This window comes from Schistocerca americana, chromosome X (assembly GCF_021461395.2).
Source record: "Schistocerca americana isolate TAMUIC-IGC-003095 chromosome X, iqSchAmer2.1, whole genome shotgun sequence".
Taxonomy (NCBI): Eukaryota; Metazoa; Arthropoda; class Insecta; order Orthoptera; family Acrididae; genus Schistocerca; species Schistocerca americana.
In genome coordinates, this window is record NC_060130.1 from 737,325,904 (window position 1) to 737,352,523 (window position 26,620).

The 26,620-nt window shown below is 43.2% G+C and overlaps 1 protein-coding gene across 1 annotated transcript in view; it reads left to right on the forward strand.

Annotated features, from left to right (window-relative positions):
• The first annotated feature begins 4,363 nt into the window (after window positions 1–4,363).
• LOC124556293 (monocarboxylate transporter 2-like) overlaps window positions 4,364–26,620 on the forward strand; it is a 136,817-nt gene continuing 114,560 nt past the window's right edge. The window contains exons 1-2 of the mRNA XM_047130269.1: window positions 4,364–4,427; window positions 10,050–10,235. Coding sequence (XP_046986225.1) covers window positions 4,364–4,427; window positions 10,050–10,235 — 250 coding nt within the window. The remainder of the gene's footprint in view (window positions 4,428–10,049; window positions 10,236–26,620) is intronic.

A 26,620-nucleotide genomic window follows, 5' to 3' on the forward strand; every position in this document is an offset into this window, starting at 1 on the left:
GCCATCGAAGAATCTTGATTGAAATTTTAAAACAGATCGATGCTTGATAGATAAATCCAGTCAGAGTTGCAGTCTCCTGAAGAGTGAGGGCAACTTTAACGATAGCCTGAACGTCGGGCGTGGATGTTAAGCTTAGCGGTCCCGTGCGTCATTCGAGAAAAGTAGATGACATACCAGCTGCAAGTTTCATCCTCCTTCTTTCTCTCATTTCCGTAATTATCCATAACAGCACGGAGATGTCACTATTCATCAAAATCAGCGATACGTCACTGATACAGACTTGACTGAGAAAAGAAGTGTGGTACTACACCATATTATTGATACATTCTCTCAAGAATCCAGGAAATATGATAACAACCACAGAAAACTTTTATTTTCAGTCATAATGACAAACAACTTCATCAGCTACACTGCCAGGCAAAAAAGTGAAGCACCTAGATGACATGGTCGGATTTCAATGTAATTTCGTACACATACACACCGTTGGCGCTTAAGTAAATGATTGGAGTTGTCATTCTTTGAAACAAGCAGAACGGCCAGGAGAGTGCATTGGTGTTGTTCATGCTTAGTGTTGTTACCCGGTCTGGATATCTAGGCTATATGAGGGGTGTGAACAGCGTCAGATGTTGAATGATCACGGTGAAGGGAACAGAGATGCCGGCTACTCGTGTAATATCCAGATTTGTGGGGTAATCGAATGTGAGAGTGAACTGATGTTGGACAGCATGGGAATTTGAGGACAGGCATACTAGTCGTCAGAGTTCCAATCGGCGTCTGATAACCACAAGGGAGCATCGCCATGCTGTGCACCAAGAACATTGTAACTCCTTCATATCTACTCCTGCCATCCTACAACAAGAAATGGAGTCCTTGCAACTGTATGTGTCATCCCACAACGTTGCCTGGTGACTAATAGCAGCCGAGCTAGGGAATTACCGTCCCATGAATAGCCTCCAGTTAACACCACAACAAAAATGGCAGCGTTCGGGATCAGTGACTTAAGGCACGATGGTACTTCATGGACATACTGCGTCCTAATGTGTTACCTCTCACATGACAATAACGTAGTGTCAGATTTCGACAGTAAAATTCTCATCCACACTTGACGTCATCCTCTTGAATCTTCGGCAGCTGAACATGCAACTACGGAAGATCATTGGCGCAGTTGATGGATGACCAGCAGCTGAAAGTTGTACCGCAAAGATTGCTGTAGACAACGTCCCTAAACGGATCGAGATCCATATTAGGACTGGAAACATAGAAGTGACTTAAACATCGAAATCGGCTACAACAGGAAAAGTTATTTGTGATTTAACTGAATAAAAATAGTTTTATAATAATTAACAATCGCTGAAGCCCCACCATCAAATGACTAATCTAAACATATGGTAACGTTCAGGTTCCAATTGATAACATCACATGCGTACATGCATTTATATATACGTCTGGTGATACCACTTCATACGACTGTTGCCGGCCGCGGTGGCCGCGCGTTTATGGCGCTGCAGTCCGGAACCGCGGGACTGCTACGGTCGCAGGTTCGAATCCTGCCTCGGGCATGGGTGTGTGTGATGTCCTTAGGTTAGTTAGGTTTAAGTAGTTCTAAGTTCTAGGGGACTGATGACCTAAGATGTTAAGTCCCATAGTGCTCAGACCCATTTGAACCATATACGACTGTTCTGTGACTTTTATTTTATCTCTGTAATTTCTCGACAACTCAACAACTGCTGTGAGTACTGTTTCTAGATTTTGGAATTCCGCCGTAATAGTTCACATCTGTCCATAATGGCAGAAGTATCGTTCTGGTAATATTGTCCCATGCGACTTCTGGTTTTAATGGATTATATGCAAGGTAAAACGGTTTTGTTTGTATTTTATTTATAGTTTTTGCTGAGTACCAAAAAAAGAGAGAGTGATATTTGATGCATAGTGTGGAAAAAGAAACAACAGAAGAAGAGACCTTTTATATATAGGTGCAGGAATGCAACTACGTACGGCTACGCTAGCAGGCAAAAAGGATATGGAAGCGAGCAGCCTGTCTCATTACCTGAGCGCAGATTGGGCTGTTTTTGTGCGACTCCATTAGCATGGCAACCATAATAAGCAGGCACAGCTATCCGTATGCTTGATGACTATCCCATCACATTTAAGGAACCTACTTTACGCTGGGTATCACGTCTTGGTGCTTTTAACGGATTGGTGCAGTTTGTTTGTGCATGGGTTCCAGAATGCTGATTTGAGATACAAACGAATTTGACACTATCTTCACTTTTTATTCGAATCAATTGTGCTGTATCTTATTACTCTTACGTATGATTTCTAGTCTTTCTAAATTTCTTGTGTTTCATGTTATACATAAAACTGCTTTAAGCACTGGCCATAGTGGTCTTATAAAATATAAAGAACCTACATCCCCTATATTCTCACCAAACTTAAATAAAATTCTTCTCCTCATAATAATGTTTCACTGTTTGCGATGGTGACACAGTTCACACACACACATTGTGAGTTAATAACAAGTGCGATGATAAAATGACGTCAAATACTTCTCCTATAAAATATCTCATACGCTTATGTACATGTGTGCCACAGGTAAATACCTTAATGTACGCCGGTCGGTGTGGCCGAGCGGTTCTAGGCGCTTCAGTCTGGAACCGCGCGTCCGCTACGGTCGCAGGTTCGAATCCTGCTTCGGGCATGGATGTGTGTGATGTCCTTAGGCTAGTTAGGTTTAAGTAGTTCTAAGTTCTAGGGGACTGATGACCTCAGATGTTAAGTCCCATAGTGCTCAGAGCCATTTGAACCATTTTGAACCTTAATGTACAAAGTGAAAATAACAATAATTCATAAAGAATAATCACAAAATGCTAAGTAGACACATATTTCATACAGACCATCTATGAGTAGTCATTTCTCTGAGGAAGCGTGACTCGTGGCTGAGAGCCAATGCGGAGACGTATATCAGAAAGACCAATTAGACACAATAAGAAGGGTAGTGTTCACTGCAGTTGACAAAAATATTATCTCTGTCGAGATGGAATTTAAGCGTGACAGTGAAGTTATCCGGTCGCAATTAGCTGGTTTATGTGAAGTCAAGTTCGTTATTGGATGTATTTATTGGCCCAGGGTGCTATTTTGACAGTTTTAGAGCCATTCCAAGAAGGCCTATGGTCAGCAGCAAGGAAATACCCAGATCACGCAATATTAGTTGGAGGTGACTTTAAAGTACCGACTATAGGCTGGGACATCTATGGATTCATTGCACAGACAGTCTTCCGAAGTACTTTTGAACACGTTTTCCAAAATGTCTCTTGAGTAGGTAGTTAGACAGCCCAGACACAGTGAAAAATTTTACGCTTTGGAGCTACAAACAGGCCTGACTTTATCGACAGTGTCAGTATAGAAACGGGGATTAGTGATCATGATGTCATCACAGCGACTACGGTTACTAAACGTAATACATCAGTCAAGGAAGCTAGGAGACTATTTCTGCTGGAAAGAGCAGATAAGCAGTTGTTATCATCCGTCTTAGTCCAGTTCCAGTATGATGGACGTAGAGGAATTATGGACAAAGTTTAAACGGATTATAAATCATGCTCCGCAGAAGCATGTGCAGAGTAAGTGGATTAAAGATGGAAAAGACCCACCTCGATTTAACAACGTATTCGGAAAATGCTGAGGAAGTAAAGGCTGTTGCACTGCCGGTTCAGAAGAGAACACGCAAATGACGACAGAGATTCCTGTGTCTGTAGGAAGATCGTTGCTTGAAGCATAGGACAAATACCACCGTCATCCCTTAGCAAAAGATCTTGCCGAGAACTCGAGAAAATTCTGGTCCTATGTAAAATCGATGAGCAAGACAGATGCCACACTGTGATTCCATTGGAAATGTAGTGCATCAAAAAAGGAAGTAGCAAAAAGAGCCTTCGGTCAACCAATACTTGAATATTGCTCGTCTCTATGGGAACCGCACAAGATGGCTTACGAAATAGGTAAGATCCAAAGAAGAGCAGCACGTTTCGTTACAGGATCATTTGGAAAGGGCCAAAATGTCATGAAGATGCTCAACCATCTCCAAGACGGGCATTCCGCATCTCGGTGTGATTTGCTGTTAAAGTTCAGAGAGCGTACGTTCCTAGAAGAGTCAGCCAATATATTGCTTCCTCCTACGTATTTCTCGCGAGAAGACCACGAAGATTAAAATGAGAGATTCGAGCCCACACAGATGCTTACCAGCAGTTGTCCTTTCTGCTAACTATTTGTGAGGAAAACAAGAAAACGGGGAAGTGACAGTGGTACACAAAGTACCCTCCGCCACATGCCATGCAGTGGTTTGCGGAGTGTACATGTGGATGTAGACAGAATGAACCAGCGACAAGACCGTCAGCACGGAGGCAACTCGGTAGGTAATAAGGCCTACGCGCTTTGTAAGTGATGCGGATGGTGGCAGTTGTCTTGGAGGACGTTCCACACGATCCTCTGACTTACCTCATGCTGGCGAATCACCTGCCTGATGATGATGCTGGGGCCACTGTCAAGCACCTTTCTTCAAGTGGATGTACCTCCCTTGGAACGAATTTCCGGCCGTATGTCAAATGGCTCTGAGCACTATGGGACTTAACTGCTGTGGTCATCAGTACCCTAGAACTTAGAACTACTTAAACCTAACTAACCTAATGACATAGCACACATCCATGCCCGAGGCAGGATTCGAACCTGCGACCGTAGCGGTCGCGCGGTTCCAGACTGTAGCGCCTAGAACCGCTCGGCCACTCCGGCCGGCACCGTATGTCCGTACGACCTCTTTTGCGTCTTATTCTCTCCGGGATACTTTCCTTAAGTGTGTCCCCGTTTGTCAAATTAACCCCGTATCATAGACTCCATCGATCTAAGGAAAAGTTCGGCGCAGGCCCCAAATCCAAGAAGTGATGGAAGTAACATCGTCTGTGCTGTTGTTCCACCAGCATTCTTGCATTATGGCCAAAGAGCTCGTAATGAGACTGGCAGAAGATAAAATGACCTCTGCACAATACATAATTTTCACGATATGCTGCAAGTAGGAGCAGACATTGAAAAGTTTGTTCCTATGTTGCTACTTTTTATGTGAGACTGAAATATAACGATACTTTTGTGGCGCTCTGAACTGTGGAAGTTGTTGTTTTGAGAGGGAGAAGAATCACGAAACAAGTTGTTCAGTGCTTGTGGTTTCCTAGAAACTCTATCTGTGATCAGCTCTTAATGAAGCATTAGGTATCTTAACTTCTACTCAAGCAGTGTTAACATTCTGGCGTCGCTCCAAAATGAAATACGTTTACTGTTTTTTTAACTCGAATGGCCAGTTCTTCAGGTTAGTCTATTACAGAGAAAATGTAGCGTACGTACATCGACCCAGAGGTTTTGCTGTTCTTCTCATTTGTAAGTTTCATCTACTTTTATGCGCCGCAGGCCATCAAACGGCATCTGGTGAAGTCCACATTCTTACATGTATGAATTATACGATTAACTGTCTTGTCTACGGAGATATGGGACTAACTGTGCTTTTTTTATAATCATCCAACTATGTACCACTTTTTATGGCCCTGGAGATCTCTCAAAAATAGAAAATGTAATCGTCGTTGCATAAATCGAAAGTGCGCTGCGGAGGCCAGCCTAGATTCACATAGAGTACCTCCTGTCTATCATTGCTACAACTTTCACTGGAACCATTAACACGGATGACATCGTCGAAAGTTTCGTGTAAAGAATATCTGATTGCCATTAAATGCAGTACACATCGCTATGTTTTAGAAGGAATGGTTGTAGATCTTCGGTAAAAAACAATTCGAATATTCTACATCTACATCTACATACATACTCCGCAATCCACCATACGGTGCGTGGCGGAGGGTACCTCGTACCACAACTAGCGTCATCTCTCCCTGTTTCACTCCCAAACAGAACGAGGGAAAAATGATTGCCTATATGCCTCTGTACGAGCCCTAATCTCTCTTATCTTATCTTTGTGGTCGTTCCGCGAAATGTAAGTTGGCGGCAGTAAAATTGTATTGCAGTCAGCCTCAAATGCTGGTTCTCTAAATTTCCTCAGTAGCGATTCACGAAAGGAACGCCTCCTTTCCTCTAGAAACTCCCACCCGAGTTCGTGAAACATTTCCGTAACACTCGCGTGATGATCAAACCTACCAGTAACAAATCTAGCAGCCCGCTTCTGAATTGCTTTTATGTCCTCCCTCAATCCGACCTGATAGGGATCCCAAACGCTCGAGCAGTACTCAAGAATAGGTCGTATTAGTGTTTTATAAGCGGTCTCCTTTACAGATGAACCATATCTTCCCAAAATTCTACCAATGAACCGAAGACGACTATCCGCCATCCCCACAACTGCCATTACATGCTTGTCCCACTTCATATCGCTCTGCAATGTTACGCCCAAATATTTAATCGACGTGACTCTCTCAAGCGCTACACTACTAGTGGAGTATTCAAACATTACGGGATTCTTTTTCCTATTCATCTGCATTAATTTACATTTATCCATATTTAGAGTTAGCTGCCATTCTTTACAACAATCACAAATCCTGTCCAAGTCATCTTGTATCCTCCTACAGTCACTCAGCGACGACACCTTCCCGTAGACCACAGCATCATCAGCAAACAGCCGCACATTGCTATCCAGCCTATCCAAAAGATCATTTATGTAGATAGAAAACAACAGCGGACCTACCACACTTCCCTGGGGCAATCCAGATGATACCCTCACCTCCGATGAACACTCACTATCGAGGACAACGTACTGGGTTGTATTACTTAAGAAGTCTTCGAGCCACCCACATACTTGGGAACCAATCCCATATGCTCGTACCTTAGTTAGGAGTCTGCAGTGGGGCACCGAGTCAAACGCTTTCCGGAAGTCAAGGAATATGGCATCCGTCTGATACCCTGTATTAATCATACAACAAAATATTTACCCTCTAGCGTGTAATCAGTTTTCAAAAACTTTTGTTCAATGTCTTTGAAAGTATTTATGAAATGTTAGGAACCCACATGTTTCTCGGTAGGATTCAGGAAAAGTCGCGTGGAGTGTCCGCGCGGTTTGAGGCGCCATGTCGCAGATTGCGCGGCTCTTCCCGCCGGAGATTCTAGTCCTCCCTCGGGCGTGTGTGTGTGTGTGTGTGTGTGTGTGTGTGTGTGTGTCTATATATATGTGTGTGTGTGTGTGTGTGTGTGTGTGTGTGTGTGTGTGTGTGTGTTGTTCTTAGCATAAGTTATTTTAAGTAGTGTGTAAGTCTAGGGACCGATGACCTCAGCAGTTTGGTCCCTTAGGAATTCACACACATTTAAACATTTGATCCAGAAAAACATTATCTCAGCAACTCAGTATTTCACTACCAGAGAAATGAAAATCATCGCAGAAAGGAGATAAGGATTTAAAACATTCTAAAAAAATGTAAGGTTCAGCGAACGGAGTTAATAAAAAGTTGCGAGAGTTTGAAAACAGACGATATCAATGACCAAAGACGCTTCTGATGCGATTTCCTGGAACTCTATAAAAGTGCTTGCGGACTCTACAGTAGGGGCCAAGAGAAAGGAAGATACTTAGATATTTCTCTGTAAAAATGCACCCTGACGCTAAGACAACCGGGATAATAGCTACGGTAATGCATACCACTACGTGAACCGCAACATATAAAGGCAGAAATTTTTAAGGAATAATGTTCCCTGTGGGTTCTTTCTTAATGGAAGCTTCAGACGCGCTGAGTGTACGACTCCTCTGATCTGTGTGGGGGAAGGTGATCGAGATGCGGGACGATTGTATTGAGGGCATGTAATATGGTGAACGTCTGTCAGTGAAGTCTGGTATGAATCATACCAGTGTTGCCACCGCTTTTTATCCAACCCATGTATATTTAATATCTGATTTTTCACTTTTCTTGTTACTTTTCTCCGCCAGAAGCTGGTCAAAAACTATTGCGAAATATATATGAAGGCTAAACGTCATATCACATTCCATTTCAACACATGAAATAAATGTTGCTATAACTTCACGAATTTTGGATTGGAAAAGGTATTTTGCAACACTGCTTCTGTAGTGGCTGGTTAATCAAGTAGAAAAAGCTGCTTGAGAGATAGGGAAGAGTTATTAGGGGAAATGAATTGGACTGTAAACGTAACTATACATGTTTAATGAGGTCAATTCTTGTGGTAGTACATAATAAAAAAAGAAAACAAAACTCAAATTTTAAAATATGTCTTCAAATAATGTATAATTTATATTAAGTGGGTGGCCTGTAAGTTGTATTTTTACTTAAACTATACAGCTGCAAAAATATTCGAGTAAAATAGTTTATCCATAATGATTTTAATTACGGATGAGTCATGTGCTGATTCCGATTCCACGAATGCAAGAATCGCCGATTCTCTACGAATCGGCTTGTATCGAAATCGAACGAATCCAGCGTATTCGGTATCAATTCTTTGTTATTAAATCCTTTTTATGTAAGTGTTCTCATTTTCTTTTCACAGCAGTGCAGTATGCGAAAATAAACAAAGAAAGGAACAGAATAGAAAACTATAGTATATCCCAAATGTCACTAAATTTCAAAATAAAGCATTTTTTTTTCTACTGAAAACAGTTTATCATTTAAGAATACATTTATTATCAACAAACACATGCCAGCTGTTTAATACATTCAGTAATAATTTTGTTATCAATGATCATTCGTCAGTAACATTCAGAGATTTGACACGGACTATAAAGTGTGTTACATTACAAAGCGATGACCTAAGAACATGTTTTTTTTTTTAATTTTTTTATTCCAGCTTACCACTACACAGCTATTCAACACAATCTCTCTCTCTCTCTCTCTCTCTCTCTCTATCTCTCTCTCTCTCTCTGTGTGTGTGTGTGTGTGTGTGTGTGTGTGTGTGTGTGTGTGTGTGTGTGGGCGTGTGTGTTTGTGAGCGAGCGAGTGAGAGAGAGAGAGAGAGAGAGAGAGAGAGAGAGAAAAGAGTTAGAACTGGTAGAAATAAAAAGTATATTGTAAACGACAAGCAGCTATCAGTAAAACCGCTTCATTCTTCTTTCCTTTCGTTCATAGCAAGAAAGGCAAAATGCCATACGTATAAGAAAGGCAAAATGCCATACGTATGTTTAAATGTAAGCATCTACTTAACTTCTAATATCGGGAGCATCGTCCCATCTCTTATTTTAATTGGTAAATTATACACTTCAGGCGTAAGAACTTTAAAAAGAACTTTTTTTGTAAATGCCCAGATTTTATAAATCTCCCGTCCACTGGGCATTTGCCCGGCCCACATCACTAGTTGTGGGTGTAAATTTAGAAGTGGCTCGTGTTCTCTATGGAAGGAGAATAGGTGGTAAGGTGGATACTGGGAAAGACGGAAAAGAAGGATGCGTTTGGTGGGTGGGCAGGCGGTGGTATCAAGAGAGAAAGGGATGCACGGAAGTGGAGAGATAGGAGAGAGGGGGAATCTCTGATGTGGGTGGAAATAGGTGGGGATGGCTGTAACTGGTATAGGACTTACAACTAGTGTTTTCGTTGAAATAAAAGGAACGAAACCACCTTTCAAACGTGATGTAATAATTTAAACTTTATGACTGTTATCGATACGTGTGACTAAGAAATTTTGTAAACATTTCAAAAGCTTATCTTCTGGTAAACCTTCCGGGATGTAAGGTCGTGGTCCATGAAACTCTTCAGCTCCTAACGTTTCGTCCAGAGCTGCGCTGGACATCTTCAGAGGGGTGTTTCTCCTCCGGTCGGCAAGACTCACCGGAGGGGTGTTTCTCCTCCGGTGAGTCTTGCCGACCGGAGGAGAAACACCCCTCTGAAGACGTCCAGCGCAGCTCTGGACGAAACGTTAGGTGCTGAAGAGTTTCATGGACCACGACCTTACATCCCGGAAGGTTTACCAGAAGATATGTCATCCGGTCGTGAAAGCTTTCATACTATTTCAAAAGCTGTCTTAGTGCGAAGACACAGCGAAGTGCTGGCACGGCCAACCGGCTGAAGCTTTGGCTGGTGTTGCAGGGTGGCTGGGCGCGCTGTCGACGGGCGTGGCGCTGCTGATGTCGCCGGTGACCGTGGCGCTGTGCCGGCGCAAGTCGACGCGCCTCACCGCCGTGCTGGGCGGGCTCGTCACCGCGCTCGGCTGCCTCTTCACCTCCTTCGCCTCGCAGTTCCACCAGCTCTTCCTCAGCTACGGAACTGTCATAGGTAACAGAGCCACATTATCCACCCACCTCAAAATGGAACATCGCCAACTCGAGGAAAAAGCGCACATGAGCCATATCAACCCCAGAAATAGATCCTGCCCGAAAATTTGGGCTATAATTCTCAAAGTACACAGCTATGATCCTCTGAATGTACCGCTTTTGAGCATTCCATGCTTCGACTTGTTCTGCCCCACTTCGGACACCTAATGCCAGAGCGTGAAATACTGTACAGTGGAGTGAGTGATGATGTCCGCCCCCGGTAGCTGAATGGTCAGCGTGACGGATTGTCAGTCCTCTGGGCCCGGGTTCGATTCCCGGCTGGGTCGGGGAATTTTCTCCGCCCAGGGACTGGGTCTTGTGCTGTCTTCATCATCATCATCATCCTATCATCCTCATCGACTGCAGGTCACCGAAGACGCGTCAAATTGAAAGACCGGCACCCTGCGAACGGCCTGCCCAACGGGGAGGCCCTAACCATACGATTAAATTAAAAAAAGTGATGATGATAATGATGATGTTTGGTTTGATGGGCGCTCAACTGTGCGATCATCAGCGTCCGTACAAAGTCCACATTTTTACACAGTCAATCTTTCTCACAGTTCAATCTAGCCACTGTCATGAATGTTGATGATCATGATGAAATGATCAGGACAACACAAACACTCAGTCCCCGGGCAAAGAAAATCTCCAACCTAGCCCGGAATCGAACCCAAGACCCCATGATGCAGAGGCAGCAACGCTTCCCACATTTTTTAATCTCATTTTGTTCTACATTGTTCGTCGAATTTGTTCGGGGCGGACGTCCGATGACACCCGTTTAGGTTCTTCGTTGATCCGTTGACTCACTTTTTGTTACAGAGGGTAGCGAACCCTCTGACCGAACACGCTGGGCTACCGTGCCGGCATCCACTACACCACGAGCTGCGGAATTTGAGTAAGAGGTTCGTGTTCATAATATCGACGAACAAACGAGCGATAGTGTTTTTTTTCAATATATCGAACTGTGCGGTTTCTCGCCTCTTTCCTTAGAACAGTTTTAAGTTGTTATTCACAGATACAGAGTAAATTAATTAAATGAATGAATATGGCCTTGAAGACGTAGCGTAGCGACATTTTTTAAATTGAATGTCATTAACTCCACCATAATTCTTTAGTTGATTACGTTTATTCATTCTGATTTTCAGAGCTATATATATACTGACGGTAAAAAAAAATCGTGCCGGCCGGAGTGGCCGTGACGTTCTAAGCACTACAGCCTGGAGCCGAGCGACCGCTACGGTCGCAGGTTCGAATTCTGCCTCGGGCATGGATGTGTGTGATGTCCTTAGGTTAGTTCGGTTTAATTAGTTGCAAGTTCTAGGCGACTGATGACCTCAGCAGTTAAGTCGCATAGTGCTCAGAGCCATTTTAACCATTTTTAAAAAAAAAATCGTAACACTGAGGAGTTGTGAGACATAAACGAAAGTTCGTAAGCGTGTTTCTACGTTTGAAATGTGGTGTCTGTTCAACCTCGTGCCAATCGCATGAGAGGGCACAAGTAGCGCCGCTATGAGATGTAAATCAGGTTTGCTTTAAATACACTCTGTAACGGTCGTGAGCGTTAGTTGACTTTCAGATTGGATGTGATGAGTTGATGCTAGTCAAGAATGCGTTTAAGGTGACAAAGACGCCGTTATCAACACCTTACTGTGTTTGAACGAAATAATAGGGCGATGAGAAGTTGGATGATCCTTCTGCGATAATGCAGAAAGGCTTGGCAGGAATGTAGCCACTGTACATGAGTGTTGGCAGCAGTGGTCGGGAGAATGAACAGTCACAAGAAGACTCGGCTCCGGACGGCCACTTGTCACTGCCCAGAGGGAAGATCATGTTCGGCGTATGCCTCTGTCGCATTGTACTGCCGCTGCAGCAGCAATTTGAGCAGCAGCTGGCACCACAGTGACACAATGAAAGGTTGCAAATCGGTTACTTCAAGGACAGCTCCGAGCCAGACACCTGTAGCGTGCATTCCACTTACCAAAATCACCGCCATTTGCGACTTCGGTGGAGTCAAACCAGAGATCATTGGAGGGTTAGTTTGAGGTCTTTTGTGGTTTCAGATGAAAGCTGGTCCTCTCTCGGTGCCAGTGATGGGTCGTATGTTGGTTAAAAGGAGGCCAGTTGAGGGCCTGCAACCAACCTGCCTGCGTATTACACACACTAGACCCACGCATAGAGTTAGGTTCGGGGGTGCAATTCTTATGACAGTAGGAGCATTCTCGTGGTTACAACCAAAGCATCCTGACTGCAAGTTTATACGTCTGTCTGGTGATCCGACCTATTGTGCTGCCTTTCATGAACAGCATTCCAGGGAGTGTTTTCCAACAGAATAGCGCTGGCCCACATACGGCCGTTGTTACCCAATATGCTGTACAGAGTGGCTGCTGTCGCCTCGGACTGTTCGAGCCCTAGCTCTGTCTCCAATCGAGCACATATGGGACACCGTCTGACGACAACTCCGGAGTCATCCATAACCAATATTAATCGTCCCTGTATCGACCGACCAAGCGTAACAGACATGGAACTCTATCCCACAAACTGACGTCCGGCACCTCTGCAACACAATGCATGCACGTTTCTAGGCTTGAATTCAAAATTCTTGCGGTTACACGAGTTATTAATGTACCAGCATTTCATGTTAGCATTGGCTTATCTCGCGCTTAATTAATCTGTAATCTTTGAATGTTAATGACTTAAATATGTTACCTAGACAAATGAATTCCCGAAATTCCATTACTCTCCATTAATTATATTTTGATGTTGCTTTTCTCCCGTCAGTATGTAAAGCCTCGATTAACCGGACCCGGGTCAATCGAAACGCGGGCTATCCGAAAGACCTGCAAGAATCGTAGAACCCAACTAAATATTGTACTACACGGAAACAATTCGAGAAGAGAGTGTTCAGAACTATAACTAATGGGGAGAGATCGGCACCCAACCCTGATTGCTTCCCCAGACACCGACTCCCCATTCTAAATACAGCTACACTGCCAACAATAGCGCATTCTACTTCCGTTGCCTGTGTATTTTTTTGTGCAATGGCAACTGAGCGGAACTGTCTTGCGGATACTTTCACTGGTACATTAGCTTCTGTAAAGGAAGTTAAAACAGGAAGGTTATTCAAAATAGTTGCAGCTAATTACGGAGTATATATTTCTGTAATTTAGCAGTTGGTGAAGTCTAGATTTCTAGAGGAAGCTGTGACAAATCTTCGCAGAGAAACACTGAAAATCTCCGACTTTGAAATAATAGGCGAAGCTCTTTATCTTTGGTTCACCAAACAACGAGAAAAACGCATGACTTTCACTAGTCCTGTAATTCAAGGGAAAGCTAAAATATTATCTGAGTTGTCAGGTGACGAACGAAAAGATTCTTTCCTCAATCTCCGAGTCATTAAACGGGTTTAAAAACAGACATGTCATTCCACAATTTAACGTAGGTGTAGAAAAGTTATCTACAGACCTCGATGCAGCTGATGTTTTAAAAACAGAGTTTGAGGATTACAGCCGAGGCTGCACTATGGACCATATTTACAATGCCTATGAAACGGGCGTTAATTGTAAGATGTTACCAACAAGATACTTAGCTTCCTTGAAAGAAACGTCTGCCTCTGGACAAAAAATGAAAAAGGGCGGGAAACAGTTCTTTTGGCATCAAACTTTTCTGGCACGCGCAGACTGCTCCCAGTAACTATCACGAAGTTGAAGAGCCTCGAACTTCGACGGGTGTTCCAGAAATACACAACCTGGTTTTTATACAGCCCAAAAACTTCTTGGATGTGTTGTGGTCCTTCACTGAGTATTTAGTGATCAATTGCACCGAAAGTTGTAAAGTTTTTAATCTAAAAATGTATCCTTAAACAAGCAAACTTATTAACTGACAATACGCAGTATCGATTGTAGTATGTTTCTTTGCCGCGCGGGATTAGCCGAGCGGTCTTAGCGATGCAGCCATGGACTTCGCGGCTGGTCCCGGCGGAGGTTCGAGTCCTCCCTAGGGCATGGGTGTGTGCGTTTGTCCTTAGGATAATGAAGGGTAAGCTTAGGAAATGATGATCTTAGCAGTTAAGCCCCATAAGATTTCACACACATTTCAACATTTTTTATGTTTCTTTCCTCCGAATTTTACCTGTCCAATTCAGCCACTAAATGAAGTGTAATAGCAACATTTAAACGGCACAGCCGTGGTCTATGTTTGAGAACCATCCTGCACGATAGCGACAAGCACAATAAAAAACATGACTGAACAGCTGAGTGTAGTAAATATGAAATTTACTTGTTTGCACAAGCCTGGAATAATGTGAAAGCAAAAACTATAGAAAAGTGCTGGAGAAAACTGTGTGATGTTCTTGAAGAAGACGACTAGAAAAATTTTGAAAATTTGACACATATGACAGAAAGAATTCGCGGATGCGAAGAGTTGCATACGTGCAAAGTGAATGAATGGCGTCGTCGCGGACGTTTCGCAAAAAATCGCGTACCAAGAAAAATGTACTCTCTTCGTGTTAAATAATGCGTTCTCGGACAAGATTTTAAATCTTCTTCCCTTGCGTCAACATCCCGAGAACTGGAGACCTCTGGTTGTTATTTCGCCGTACAGTACTTCGCGCTAGGGCAATCAGCGGCTGTAGTGAGACGGAGCGAGTGACAAACAACCGAGGTGTGAGAAGTTTAAATGCTGTAAATTCAGAAGGTCATAAATGCGTACTGTCACTGTCATGGGCCAAATTTCTACGCTGGATCGAATATTCGAGCTGACATCTTGAAAATGCGCTTTTTCTCCTTAAAATTTTACGTTGAGTTGATAGTGTTTCCTTGTCAGATAGGTTTACGAAAGTTATTGTTATTATTACAGTCATCAGTCCGAAGACTAGGCCAGCATATATTGCGCAGGTCTTTTCGTATCTGCATAACTGCGTTACCCTAAATGAGCATATTGGACAAAAAAATTGTCGTCCCCCAGCATACATCATGCTAATATCGTGTAACACCGTCTCTAACATTGACAATGACGTTCAGTTCGACTAAGAAGAGAATCCACAAGTTTCTTAAGTATCCAGATGAACACATTCGTTGATGATTAGATCCTGTGGAGCTACCAAATTGCTGAGTTTCATCCGCTGTTCCAAACAGTCACAGAATTTTCTGTCGGATTAAGGTTGGGTGCTTTAGCAGACGGTCAGGTTGCGATGTAGTATCCAGGTGTTCCTCAAACCAGGAACGTATGTGTGTAGCCCTATGAACAGAGCTGTTGATATCATGGAAGAGAGAAGAACCCATCATGAAGATGTAGAACACAGGGCATCACTTGGTCAGCGTGAATATTGAAATACACATTTTATTCCATGCTCGCGGTAGGTTGAATCAGTAGACTCACGTCATGAAAACACGCCCAAAACATCTTAGAACCAACAGTGGTCTGAATTGCACCCACCACATACAGCGTGTTAAACGCCTAATTGCAACGTCGTTGCCATCGACGCCTTACATCATTTGAACAGAGGTAAAATTACGGCTCCTCTGACAACATTACATGCCTCCAGTCAGTTACTATCCAGCTTCTGTGTTGTTTGGACAAATGAAGCCGTGTAGCTTTGCGTGAGCAATGCCCCTTTGCCAGGTATCCAACTCCACATGCCCGATACTTGTATGCTTGAGCCAAAACATTACAACCCCTGCCCATCACGTGACACAGTAAGCAAAAAGCGGTGCAGAGATGAACGTGGGATCATTCTAGCAATGATTCTGATCTCAAATGGGGAAATCCACCAATATAAACGACTTTGACAATGGGCAAGAAGGCCTGGGTTCAAGTCCCGGCCGTCTCACAAATTTTAATTCATTTCTTCAGCTTCCATCATTATCGTAGATAAAGGGCAAATCCCGCCTTGGCGCGAGCATCTCGGAAATTTCGAAGCTGGCCAGCTGTCCGAGTGCTAATTTTGTAAAAACCTACGGAATGTGGTCGAAGGACGACGACGCCACGAGTAGGAACAAGCTATTGGACATCCGCGCCTCATCACGGAACACTAGGTCGGAGGTTTTCCCTCTCTGTAAAGCAGGATACGTGGAGAACTGTAGCAGGCACCAGTGTTCCAGAGCACACTGTTCTGTACTCCCTGTTGAATGTGGTGCTCTGCAGCAGACGACGTCTGTGTTTTCCCATGTAGACTCAGTGACATCGTTGATTACAATTGCCATGGGCATGGAATTATCAAAGTCGTGATGTGTCCGCCAAAGGCAGTGCCAGAAAAACACACACAAACTATCTTCTCCAATGAGACTTAGTTTGGGACATAATAATTGAAAACCAGTCACTTCTTGATACTTTCTGGCAGATTAAAACTGTGTGCCGGAGCGAGACTCGAATTCAGGATCTTTGTCATTCGTGAGCTAGTGCTCTGCCAACTGAGCTACCCAAGCACGACTCACGACCCGCACTCCCAGCTTCACTTCCATCAGTACCTAGTCTCCTACGTTCCAAACTTCACAGAAGCTCACCCCCGCAAAACTTGCAGAACCAACACTCCTGGAAGAAAGGATATTGCGGAGACATTGCTTTGCCACAGCCCAGGGGGATGTTTCCAGAATGAGATTTTTCATTCTGCAGCGGAGTGTGCGCTAGTATGAAACTATTGACTGTAAGGAGGGTCGTGAGTCGTACTTGGTAGCTCAGTTGCCAGAGCACTTTCCCGCAAAAGGCAAAGATCCAGAGTTCGAGTCTGGGTCCGGCACACAGTTTTAATCTGTCATGAAGTTTCATATCAGCGCACACTACACTGCAGAGTGAAACTCTCATTCCAGTCTCTCCTTGAATATTGAAACAACAACATCTACATCTACATTTACATTTATACTCCGCAAGCCACCCAACGGTGTGTGGCGGAGGGCACTTTACGTGCCACTATCATTACCTCCCTTTCCTGTTCCAGTCGCGTATGGTTCGCGGGAAGAACGACTGCCGGAAAGCCTCCGTGCGCCCTCGAATCTCTCTAATTTTACATTCGTGATCTCCTCTGGAGGTATAAGTAGGGGGAATCAATATATTCGATACCTCATCCAGAAACGCACCCTCTCGAAACCTGGACAGCAAGCTACACCGCGATGCAGAGCGCCTCTCTTGTAGTCTGCCACTTGAGTTTGCTAAACATGTCCGTAACGCTATCACGCTTACCAAATAACCCTGTGACGAAACGCGCCGCTCTTCTTTGGATCTTTTCTATCTCCTCCGTCAACCCGATCTTGTATGGATCCAACACTGATGAGCAATACTCAAGTATAGGTCGAACGAGTGTTTTGTAAGCCACTTCCTTTGTTGATGGACTACAGTTTCTAAGGACTCTCCCAATGAATCTCAACCTGGTACTCGCCTTACCAACAATTAATTTTATATGATCATTCCACTTCAAATCGTTGCACACGCATACTCCCAGCTAATTTACAGAAGTAACTGCTACCGGTGTTTTCTCCGCCGTCATATAATCATACAATAAAGGATCCTTCTTTCTATGTATTCGCAATACATTACATTTGTCTATGTTAAGGGTCAGTTGCCACTCCCTGCACCAAGTGCCTATCCGCTGCAGATCTTCCTGGATTTCGCTACAATTTTCTAATGCTGCAACTTCTCTGTATACTACAGCATCATCCGCGAAAAGTCGCATGGAACTTCCGACACTATCTACTAGGTCATTTATATATATTGTGAAAAGCAATGGTCCCATAACACTCCCCTGTGGCACGCCAGAGGTTACTTTAACGTCTGTAGACGTCTCTCCATTGAGAACAACATGCTGTGTTCTGTTTGCTCAAAACTCTTCAGTCCAGCCACACAGCTGGTCTGTTATTCCGTAGGCTCTTACTTCTTTTATCAGGCAGTAACATTTGAAGGCTGAAAGTCCCAAAATGTAACCAAAAATTGAATGTTCCAAAATCCAGCGTCTGTACATCAAGTTTACCACAATCAAAGTCCCAATGGGACCCACAAAAGTTCAGGTCTAACACATTGCCAATGAAAATAAAGACAAATATTATAAAATCCAGTTGCTGTCTACGGCGTTGGAGGATATATTTCTTCGGTGTAGAGGTCTCGATTGGTATACGTCCGTATCTGTCAGCTTCTGGATGCGAAGGTCGATGTGGATGTCGTCGTTGCCATACTAATCGGTCTAGAGTGAGATCCTGATTGTGGGTATGCTTTCGCAATGCGCTTTGTCCAGGTAACTCTCGGAGTGAACTTGCCGACCATAGCCTGGGCGCCAGCCTAAATACTCCCCGGTGCCGGAATACTGCACGTACTACTTTCAGTCACGTGGCCCACAGAAGAGAAAGGGTCCAAGGGGCCAGTGACCACCGATGGCGCTTGGGTTGCCGTCAGGTGGCTAGTTGAGGCACCGCCATCACTTGTCTGCTATTTGTAATGTCCATGCCCGCGTAACGCATCTGTGTTATTGGTTGCTGGCTGAGTAGGCGCAAGGCCTTGACACAACAGAGTGGAATATGGATCATTGGAAGCGTGTGGCCTGGTCGGATGAACAGTGCCATTGGGGACGTTCAACTGGGCTTCTGTGAGATTTATGACAGTGGTAGAAGGCATCATAACAGCTGTGGACATTGTGAACGTTATTGTAGACTATCTTCATTTACTCATGATTGATGTCTTTCTCGATGGCGATGACATCTTCCAGCAGGGTAACTGTCCGTAGAAATAGGAAAGAAGGTTAGAGTTTAATATCCTATCAACAATGAGGTCATTAGAGACAAAGTATACTCTCGGATTTGGGAAGGATCAGGTAGGAAATTGTCTGTGCCTTTCTCGGAATTTGTCTTAAATGGTTTAGGAAAATCAGAGAAAGCTTAAATCTAAATGGCGGACAAAGACTTGAACTGTCAGCCTCCCAAATGCGAGTCCAGTGCGCTAACAACTGTGGCACCTCCCTTGTTAAATACAGTGTGTTTATAAATTAGTGTCCATAAATGTATGGATATGTTTGTGGCACCAAGTAAGAGCCTACGGAATACCAGACCAGCTGTGTGGCTGGATTGAACAGGTTTTAGTAAACAGAACACAGCATGTTGTTCTCAATGGAGAGACGTCTACAGACGTTAAAGTAACCTCTGGCGTGCCACAGAGGTGTGTTATGGGACCATTGCTTTTCACAATATATATAAATGACCTAGTAGATAGTGTCGGAAGTTCCATGCGGCTTTTCGCGGATGATGCTGTAGTATACAGAGAAGTTGCAGCATTAGAAAATTGTAGCGAAATGCCGGAAGATCTGCAGCGGATAGGCACTTGGTGCAGGGAGTGGCAACTGACCCTTAACATAGACAAATGTAACGTATCGCGAATACATCGAAAGAAGGATCCTTTATTGTATGATTATATGATACCGTAACAAACACTGGTAGCAGTTACTTCTGTAAAATATCTGGGAGTATGCGTACGGAACGATTTGAAGTGGAGTGATCATATAAAATTGTTGGTAAGGCGGGTGTCACGTTGAGATTCATTGGGAGAGTCCTTAGAAAATGTATTCCATCAACAAAGTAGGTGGCTTATAAAACACTCGTTCGACCTATACTTGAGTATTGCTCATCAGTGTGGGATCCGTACCAAGTCGGGTTGACAGAGGAGATAGAGAAGCTCCAAAGAAGAGCGGCGCGTTTCGTCACAGGGTTATTTGGTAAGCGTGATAGCGTTACGGAGATGTTTAGCAAACTCAAGTGGCAGACTTTGCAATAGATGCGCTCTGCATCGCGGTGTAGCTTGCTGTCCAGATTTCGAGAGGGTGCGTTTCTGGATGAGGTATCGAATATATTGCTTCCCCCTACTTATACCTCCTGAGGAGATCACAAATGTAAAATTAGAAGATTCGAGCGAGCACGGAGGCTTTCCGGCAGTCGTTCTTCCCGCGAACCATACGCGACTGGAACAGGAAAGGGAGGTAATGACAGTGGCACGTTAAGTGCCCTCCGCCACACGCCGTTGGGTGGCTTACGGAGTATAAATGTAAATGTAGATGTAGTCACAAATATTTCTAATGAACGTGGGTCCAAAAATCCTTCATTAACGAGTTATGAAATGAATGATCATGCGACACACCTCAAATGTGCACTGCATTCTTCTTTATAGATGATCTTGGCATCTGTTTTTAGTTTGTCTGAGGATCTTTAGTTCACATTAACGTGTGGGACGGAATCATTCATGGTCATCTTATTTGTTCATATTTATTCCCACAATGTCTTACTGGAGAAATGTACACATGATTTCTCAGAAATGAGGTGCTTCATTTACTTAATACTGTAGCTCTAGAGGTCATCCAACGGATGTCGTTTGTGCACAGGGGTGCTACACCTCACTTAATACTAAAAGCTCGCCAGTATCTCCATAACCAGTTTGAAAATCTATGGATTGATCGAGAGGGATCTATTGCTTGGCTTCACCGATAACCAGATTTGAATCTAGTGCGTTTTTACCTATGGCGGCATTTTAAATCCTTGGCGTATTCACCCTCTGTACCTAACGTGGATGTTTTGAGGCAGCATATCGTAAACGGACTGGCCAAATTTTACCTACTCCTGGAATTTTCAACAGAGTGCGGTAGAGCATGGGACGTACATTCGTGCCTTGCTTCGAAGCAGGAGGAGGTCACTATGAGCAATTTTTGAAAATATAGGTCGTTAAATTTATCAAATACGACATTAGCAACAAAATGTAAGTCCCTAACGAAGGATTTGCTTCCCGATGCTCATACAGACTTCTGTAATATTTTAGTGTCAGGAACACATCCACACATTTATGGACCCCTATTTATAAATATCCTGTGTAACTGTCTCGTGCTACAGTGGTTTGAAGAGCATGATAGTGAACTCGCCTTGATGTCTACGCCACCTAACTTGCCTGATCTAAATGTGATAGAACAATTCTGGACGCTGTTGGGCGCCAACTCGGCGTGCACAAACAAGCGAGCCGTAATTTTCAGGAATTGTGTGACCTGTCTTTAGATATTTGGTGCCACATGCCTCCGGAAACCATCCCATGACATTCTAAATTCATACAACGCAGTATCGTTGCTGTTTGTGTTCTAAAGGTGGATCAACACGTTAGATTGTCATAATCGTTTTGACTCATCAGCGTATAATTAGCGGTTATGTATAATATAAACACAAGTCAAGAGACACTTCATGATAATATGCGCGAAAGTTCTATCTGTTTGCTATGTCGCGCTCGAAACTTCTAACATCCACTCATAATGCATCTGCAACACCATTAATTTTAATAAAATCGAAAAATGGCCAAAAGCGAAGTCTCTAAAAGATGTCACAGAGCAAAAATTATTAGGGTTTAACATGTCTACAATGATAACGTCCTTAGAGACGGAGAAAATGGTCAGGTAGGGCAATGATAGGGAAGGAAATCAGTCGCGCTATTTTCAGAAGAAATATCCAGGCGTTTGTCCTATGGAGAAGTTAAAACTGGATAGTAGAACAGAGATTCCAACCCCCGAACACAAAAATGGTTCAAATGGCTCTGAGCACTATGACTTAACTTCTGAGGTCATCAGCCCCTAGAACTTAGAACTACTTAAACCTAACTAACCTGAGGACATCACACACATCCAATCCCGAGGCAGGATTCGAACCTGCGACCGTAGCGGTCGCGCCGTTCCAGACTGTAGCACATAGAACCGCTCGGCCACTTCGGCCGGCCCCAAACACAAGCCCAGCGTCTTAACTTTTAACCTTACTGTGGACATTAACCCAATTTAGTACTACGTATGATACAATTTCAGAAATCTCATCCACACTGAATGCAGTACGTAACATTCTACAGATTTTCTTAGATCCAGCAACATGTTTCATCGAAATACAACGAAATTTTATAGTCATAGAGATGATTCTCCAATATATCCCCTTCATTTAAGCAACGACATAAAGTATGTTTTGAAATAGAAATGAGTGAACAAGCAGCTCTAAAAAAATGATTCAAATGGCTCTGAGCACTATGCGACTTAACTTCTCAGGTCATCAGTCGCCTAGAACTTAGAACTAATTAAACCTAACTAACCTAAGGACATCACAGACATCCATGGCCGAAGCAGGATTCGAACCTGCGACCGCAGCGGTCGCTCGGCTCCAGACTGTAGCGCCTAGAACCGCACAGCCACTCCGGCCGGCTAAGCAGCTCTCAAGCTCCAAACAATTTTCGTAGATACTACACCCATTCTGTCACACGATTAATTATGGGAGCGCATATGCAATGAAGTCGTCATAGTAAAGATAGTCATCCAATACCTGCAAAATGCTGTAATGAGGAAGGAATAAAACATTTCACGGAAAGTTGCAGTTATCACAATTTTTTGCTGATGTAGAACAACAAGAGATTACAATTTGAAAACAGGGAAGCAACGTGGTCATGATCGTAAAGGAACACAATAGATAGTAAAGCTGAAATATAAATATTCCAAGTACGTTTCTGCATTAACTGTGTACCCCACACTTATAACAGAAATGAGCTTTTGGCGTTAACTTTCTATTGGTTAAAATCGATTCGAAGATACATATAAACAAAAAACTTCCAAAATTTAAAAAAAAGGAAATTTTTATCCCTAGTAAATAAGAACTCATATTACAGGCTGGGTAAAATATAACTGACCCAGAAAATATTTCATGCAACTTAACATAGGCAACCCAACTTACATCACGTGCACCCAGGTGATAAAATAGTTCATGCACCTTAAGATAGGCAACCCAACTTACATCACCTGCACCCAGGTGATGATGTAAGTTGGGTTGCCTATATTAAGGTGCATAAAATATTTCCTGGGTCAGTTGTATTTTTGTTGTTTTGTGTCTGCGCTTCAATTGTCATCAAGGATGAGAAATAAGTGTGTATTTTGCATTAGTCTCCACCCTTTAGTCAGTGCCAGAAAAAGTTTAACATGTTTTCTGAAAGAAACAACGATCAGTGTTACTGTCGGAATAAAGGTTTCTTCATCCCTTTAATGTCACAAGTTACGGATGAAATCACCACTATTTCACAACAACCAGTATGTGCCTGGAATAAAGGAGCAGTGAGAGACAAAATCTGTGACGATTCAATGCAACAAGCAACATACCAACAACTTATTACCTATACCAACAAAGTACCACTTAGTGAACGTCGTTGTCCGAATTGCGAACAGGATGTTATGGTTCTAACATTGATAATCTCTTACAGGTGTAGATACGATCGTATATATGCTAGGAACTTCATGCAGGACAAAATTAGAGCGCGCTAAAATATCGTTTCTTTCATTCTATTTTCCTTTCGAACGTCAGAGTTCGCCGTGCGTTAAAGGCCAACGAAATTGGTGCAAATTACAGACCGGGCAGTCGTTAAATTACATAGTACGGATGCCAACATAGAACACAGATTGTCAGGTACCTCATTTTCGCCTCTTAACGAGTTCACCATTTTTCTTTCTTTATACTGGTACCAGGAGAACAAAATTTACACACATTCATCCTAACTGCTTACGCAATAATCATAGTGTGCATTTTTTTGTGCTGTGTAAGTGCTACTGTCGGAGTGGTTAAATGAAATCTGACGAATCTGTTTTCCTTCTTAATGTTCTCCATACTTTTGGGGTTACGAGTAGCGGAAACGGCAGAACTATGTCTTGCATAACCTGTGTGTTTTCGAGCAACTTGGTATAGCTAACAGAGAACTAACTCTGAAGGTTAATAAATCCAATGCAGTAACGTAGTGTTCAGTTAGTCAGCATTTTTTTCTACTTTATTGTCGCTGTTGTGTAATCCTTTAAGTAAACAGTGTGTAAGAAAGGGGAAATTTATCTTGAATGTCTGTATACGCAAGAATACCATTACGACATTTTGAACCTTGTATATACGAGGATTGGAACTTTAATAGTGGCAACTATTTATTTGCAGCTCTTAAAAAACAGATACGTGTTTCAAAGTTTTACTGACCTTCAGAGTAGTCACCAGCATTGTTTATAACCCGTTGCCAGCGATGTGGGAGTCGTAGGATACTCTTAGCAGTGCCAGTTGTGTTGGCTGTTCGAGGGGCGCGATCTATTGCCCGACGAATTTGTAGCAATTCTGAAGCGAATGCCGTGAAGTGTTTCCTTCAGTTTAGAAATCGAGATGAACTCACGAGGGCTTAAGTCAGGAGACTACAGTAGGTGGTATAGCACTTAGCAGACCCATCAGTCAAACAAATCACTAACAGCTTGCCCTGTACGTGTTTGAGCATTGTCCTGCAAAATGATGGTCAGGTCCTGAAGAAAGTGGCATCACTTCGGTCTCTGTGCTGTTCATTTTTGGAACACAGCCTACAACCAGCTTAGAGACAGAAGTGATGACACTTTCTTCAGGACCTGACCATCATTTTGCAGCACAATGCTCAAGCACGTACAGTGTAAGCTATTACTGATTTGTTTGACTGATGGGGCTGCTAAGTGCTATACCACCTACTGCACTCTCCTGACTTAAGCCCTTGCAAGTTCAACTCGATTTCTAAACTGAAGGAAACACTTAATGGCGTTCGCTTCAGAACTGCTACAAATTCGTCGGGCAACAGACCGCGCCGCTCGAACTGTCAACATAACTGGTACTGCTAAGAATGTCCTACGACTTCCACATCGCTGGCAACGTGTTATACATAATGCTGGTGACTACTTTGAAGGTCAGTAAAACTTTGAAACATGTATCTGTTTTGTACGAGCTGCAAATAAATAGTTGCCACTATTAAATTTCCAAGCCTCATATTTATGATGAATTAATTGCATGTTTACATATTCATTGATGCTTTAATGTGTGGTCCATCACCTATATTACTAAAAGAACAAAAAGCCTTTTATGTAAGATTTTGTTTAGCTTTCGAGAAACAGAGATTACAGTGTCGAATGAAAATCTGGACTGTAGAACTGATTCCACATTTAATTCAGGTCTCTTCATAATAGATTGGATGTATCAGTTTACATGACAGAGGAAGAGCACGACTACACTAACTACAACTATGATTGACTACGAATTTAAAGCCGGCCGGTGTGGCCGAGCGGTTCTAGGCGCTTCAGTCTGGAACCGCGCGACCGCTACGGTCTCAGGTTCGAATCCTGCCTCAGGCATGGATGTGTGTGATGTCCTTAGGTTAGTTAGGTTTAAGTAGTTTTACGTTCTAGAGGACTGATGACCTCAGATGTTAAGTCCCATAGTACTCAGAGCCATTTGAACCTACTCTAGGTAATGTGAAATTGACCACTAGGTGTCACAAGATTCGGATCCGCCTGTTTAAAAGGGACGAGGAGCAATTTGTTGTCAGTAGAGAAGAAGTAACAGTAGAATGGGCTCGTTTAGGAGAGCTCAGTGACTTCAACGTGGACTAGGCACTGGATATCAACTGAGTACCATATCCATTAGAGACATATCAACCCTTCTAAATTTGCCCAAGTCGACTGTTAGTGATGTGACTGTGAAGTGGAAACTCGAAGGAACCGTCACAGCGAAACCAAGACCAGGCCGACCTCATGTACTGATGCACAGGGATCATCGAGCAATGCGGAAGATGGTCGTTAAAAATCGCATAAAATCAGAAGAAGGAATCACTTGTGAGTGCCAAAATTGCTACCAGTAGCCCACAAAACGAAATGACTGTGTGTAGAGAATTAAGAAGAGTGGGGTGCACTGGTCGGGCAGCTCCTCAGAAGCCACACATTTCTGCAGTCAAGCGGCGCTTGAGGTCGTGAGAAGTGCGACGCCGCTGGACAGTCTGTAAACAAGTGATTTGGAGAGATGAATCGCGCTGAACCCTGAGGCACTCCAATGGAAGGGTTTGGATCTGACGAGAGACTGGAAAACATTACTTGCTATGCTATCATGGGTAGCGCCAACAGTGAGTTACGGAGGATGTGATGTTACGGTACGGCAATGATTTCCCGTGGTTACGGTATGTTCCCCTTATTGGACTCAAGAAAATACTAAATGCAGAAGTATGTGAAAATATGTTACAGCATTGTGTTCTGCGTACAGTAGAAGAACACTTCGGAGACTGTGATGTTTTGTACCACAAAAAAAAAAAAAAAAAAAAAAAAAAAAAAAAAAAAAAAAAAAAAAAAAAAAAGAAAGAAGGAGCATCCTGTAATAAGGCAGAACCTGTGAGACAATGATCTGTGATAATTAACGTTCCTGAAATGGACTGGCCTGCCCAGATTCCCGACCCGAATCCAGTGGAACACCTTTGGGCTGAGTTTGAACGTTGACTTCGCTCCAGACACCCAGCGTCCAACATCATTAACTTCTCTGAGCTCTTGAGGAATAGTGGGCTGCCAATACTACACAGGCA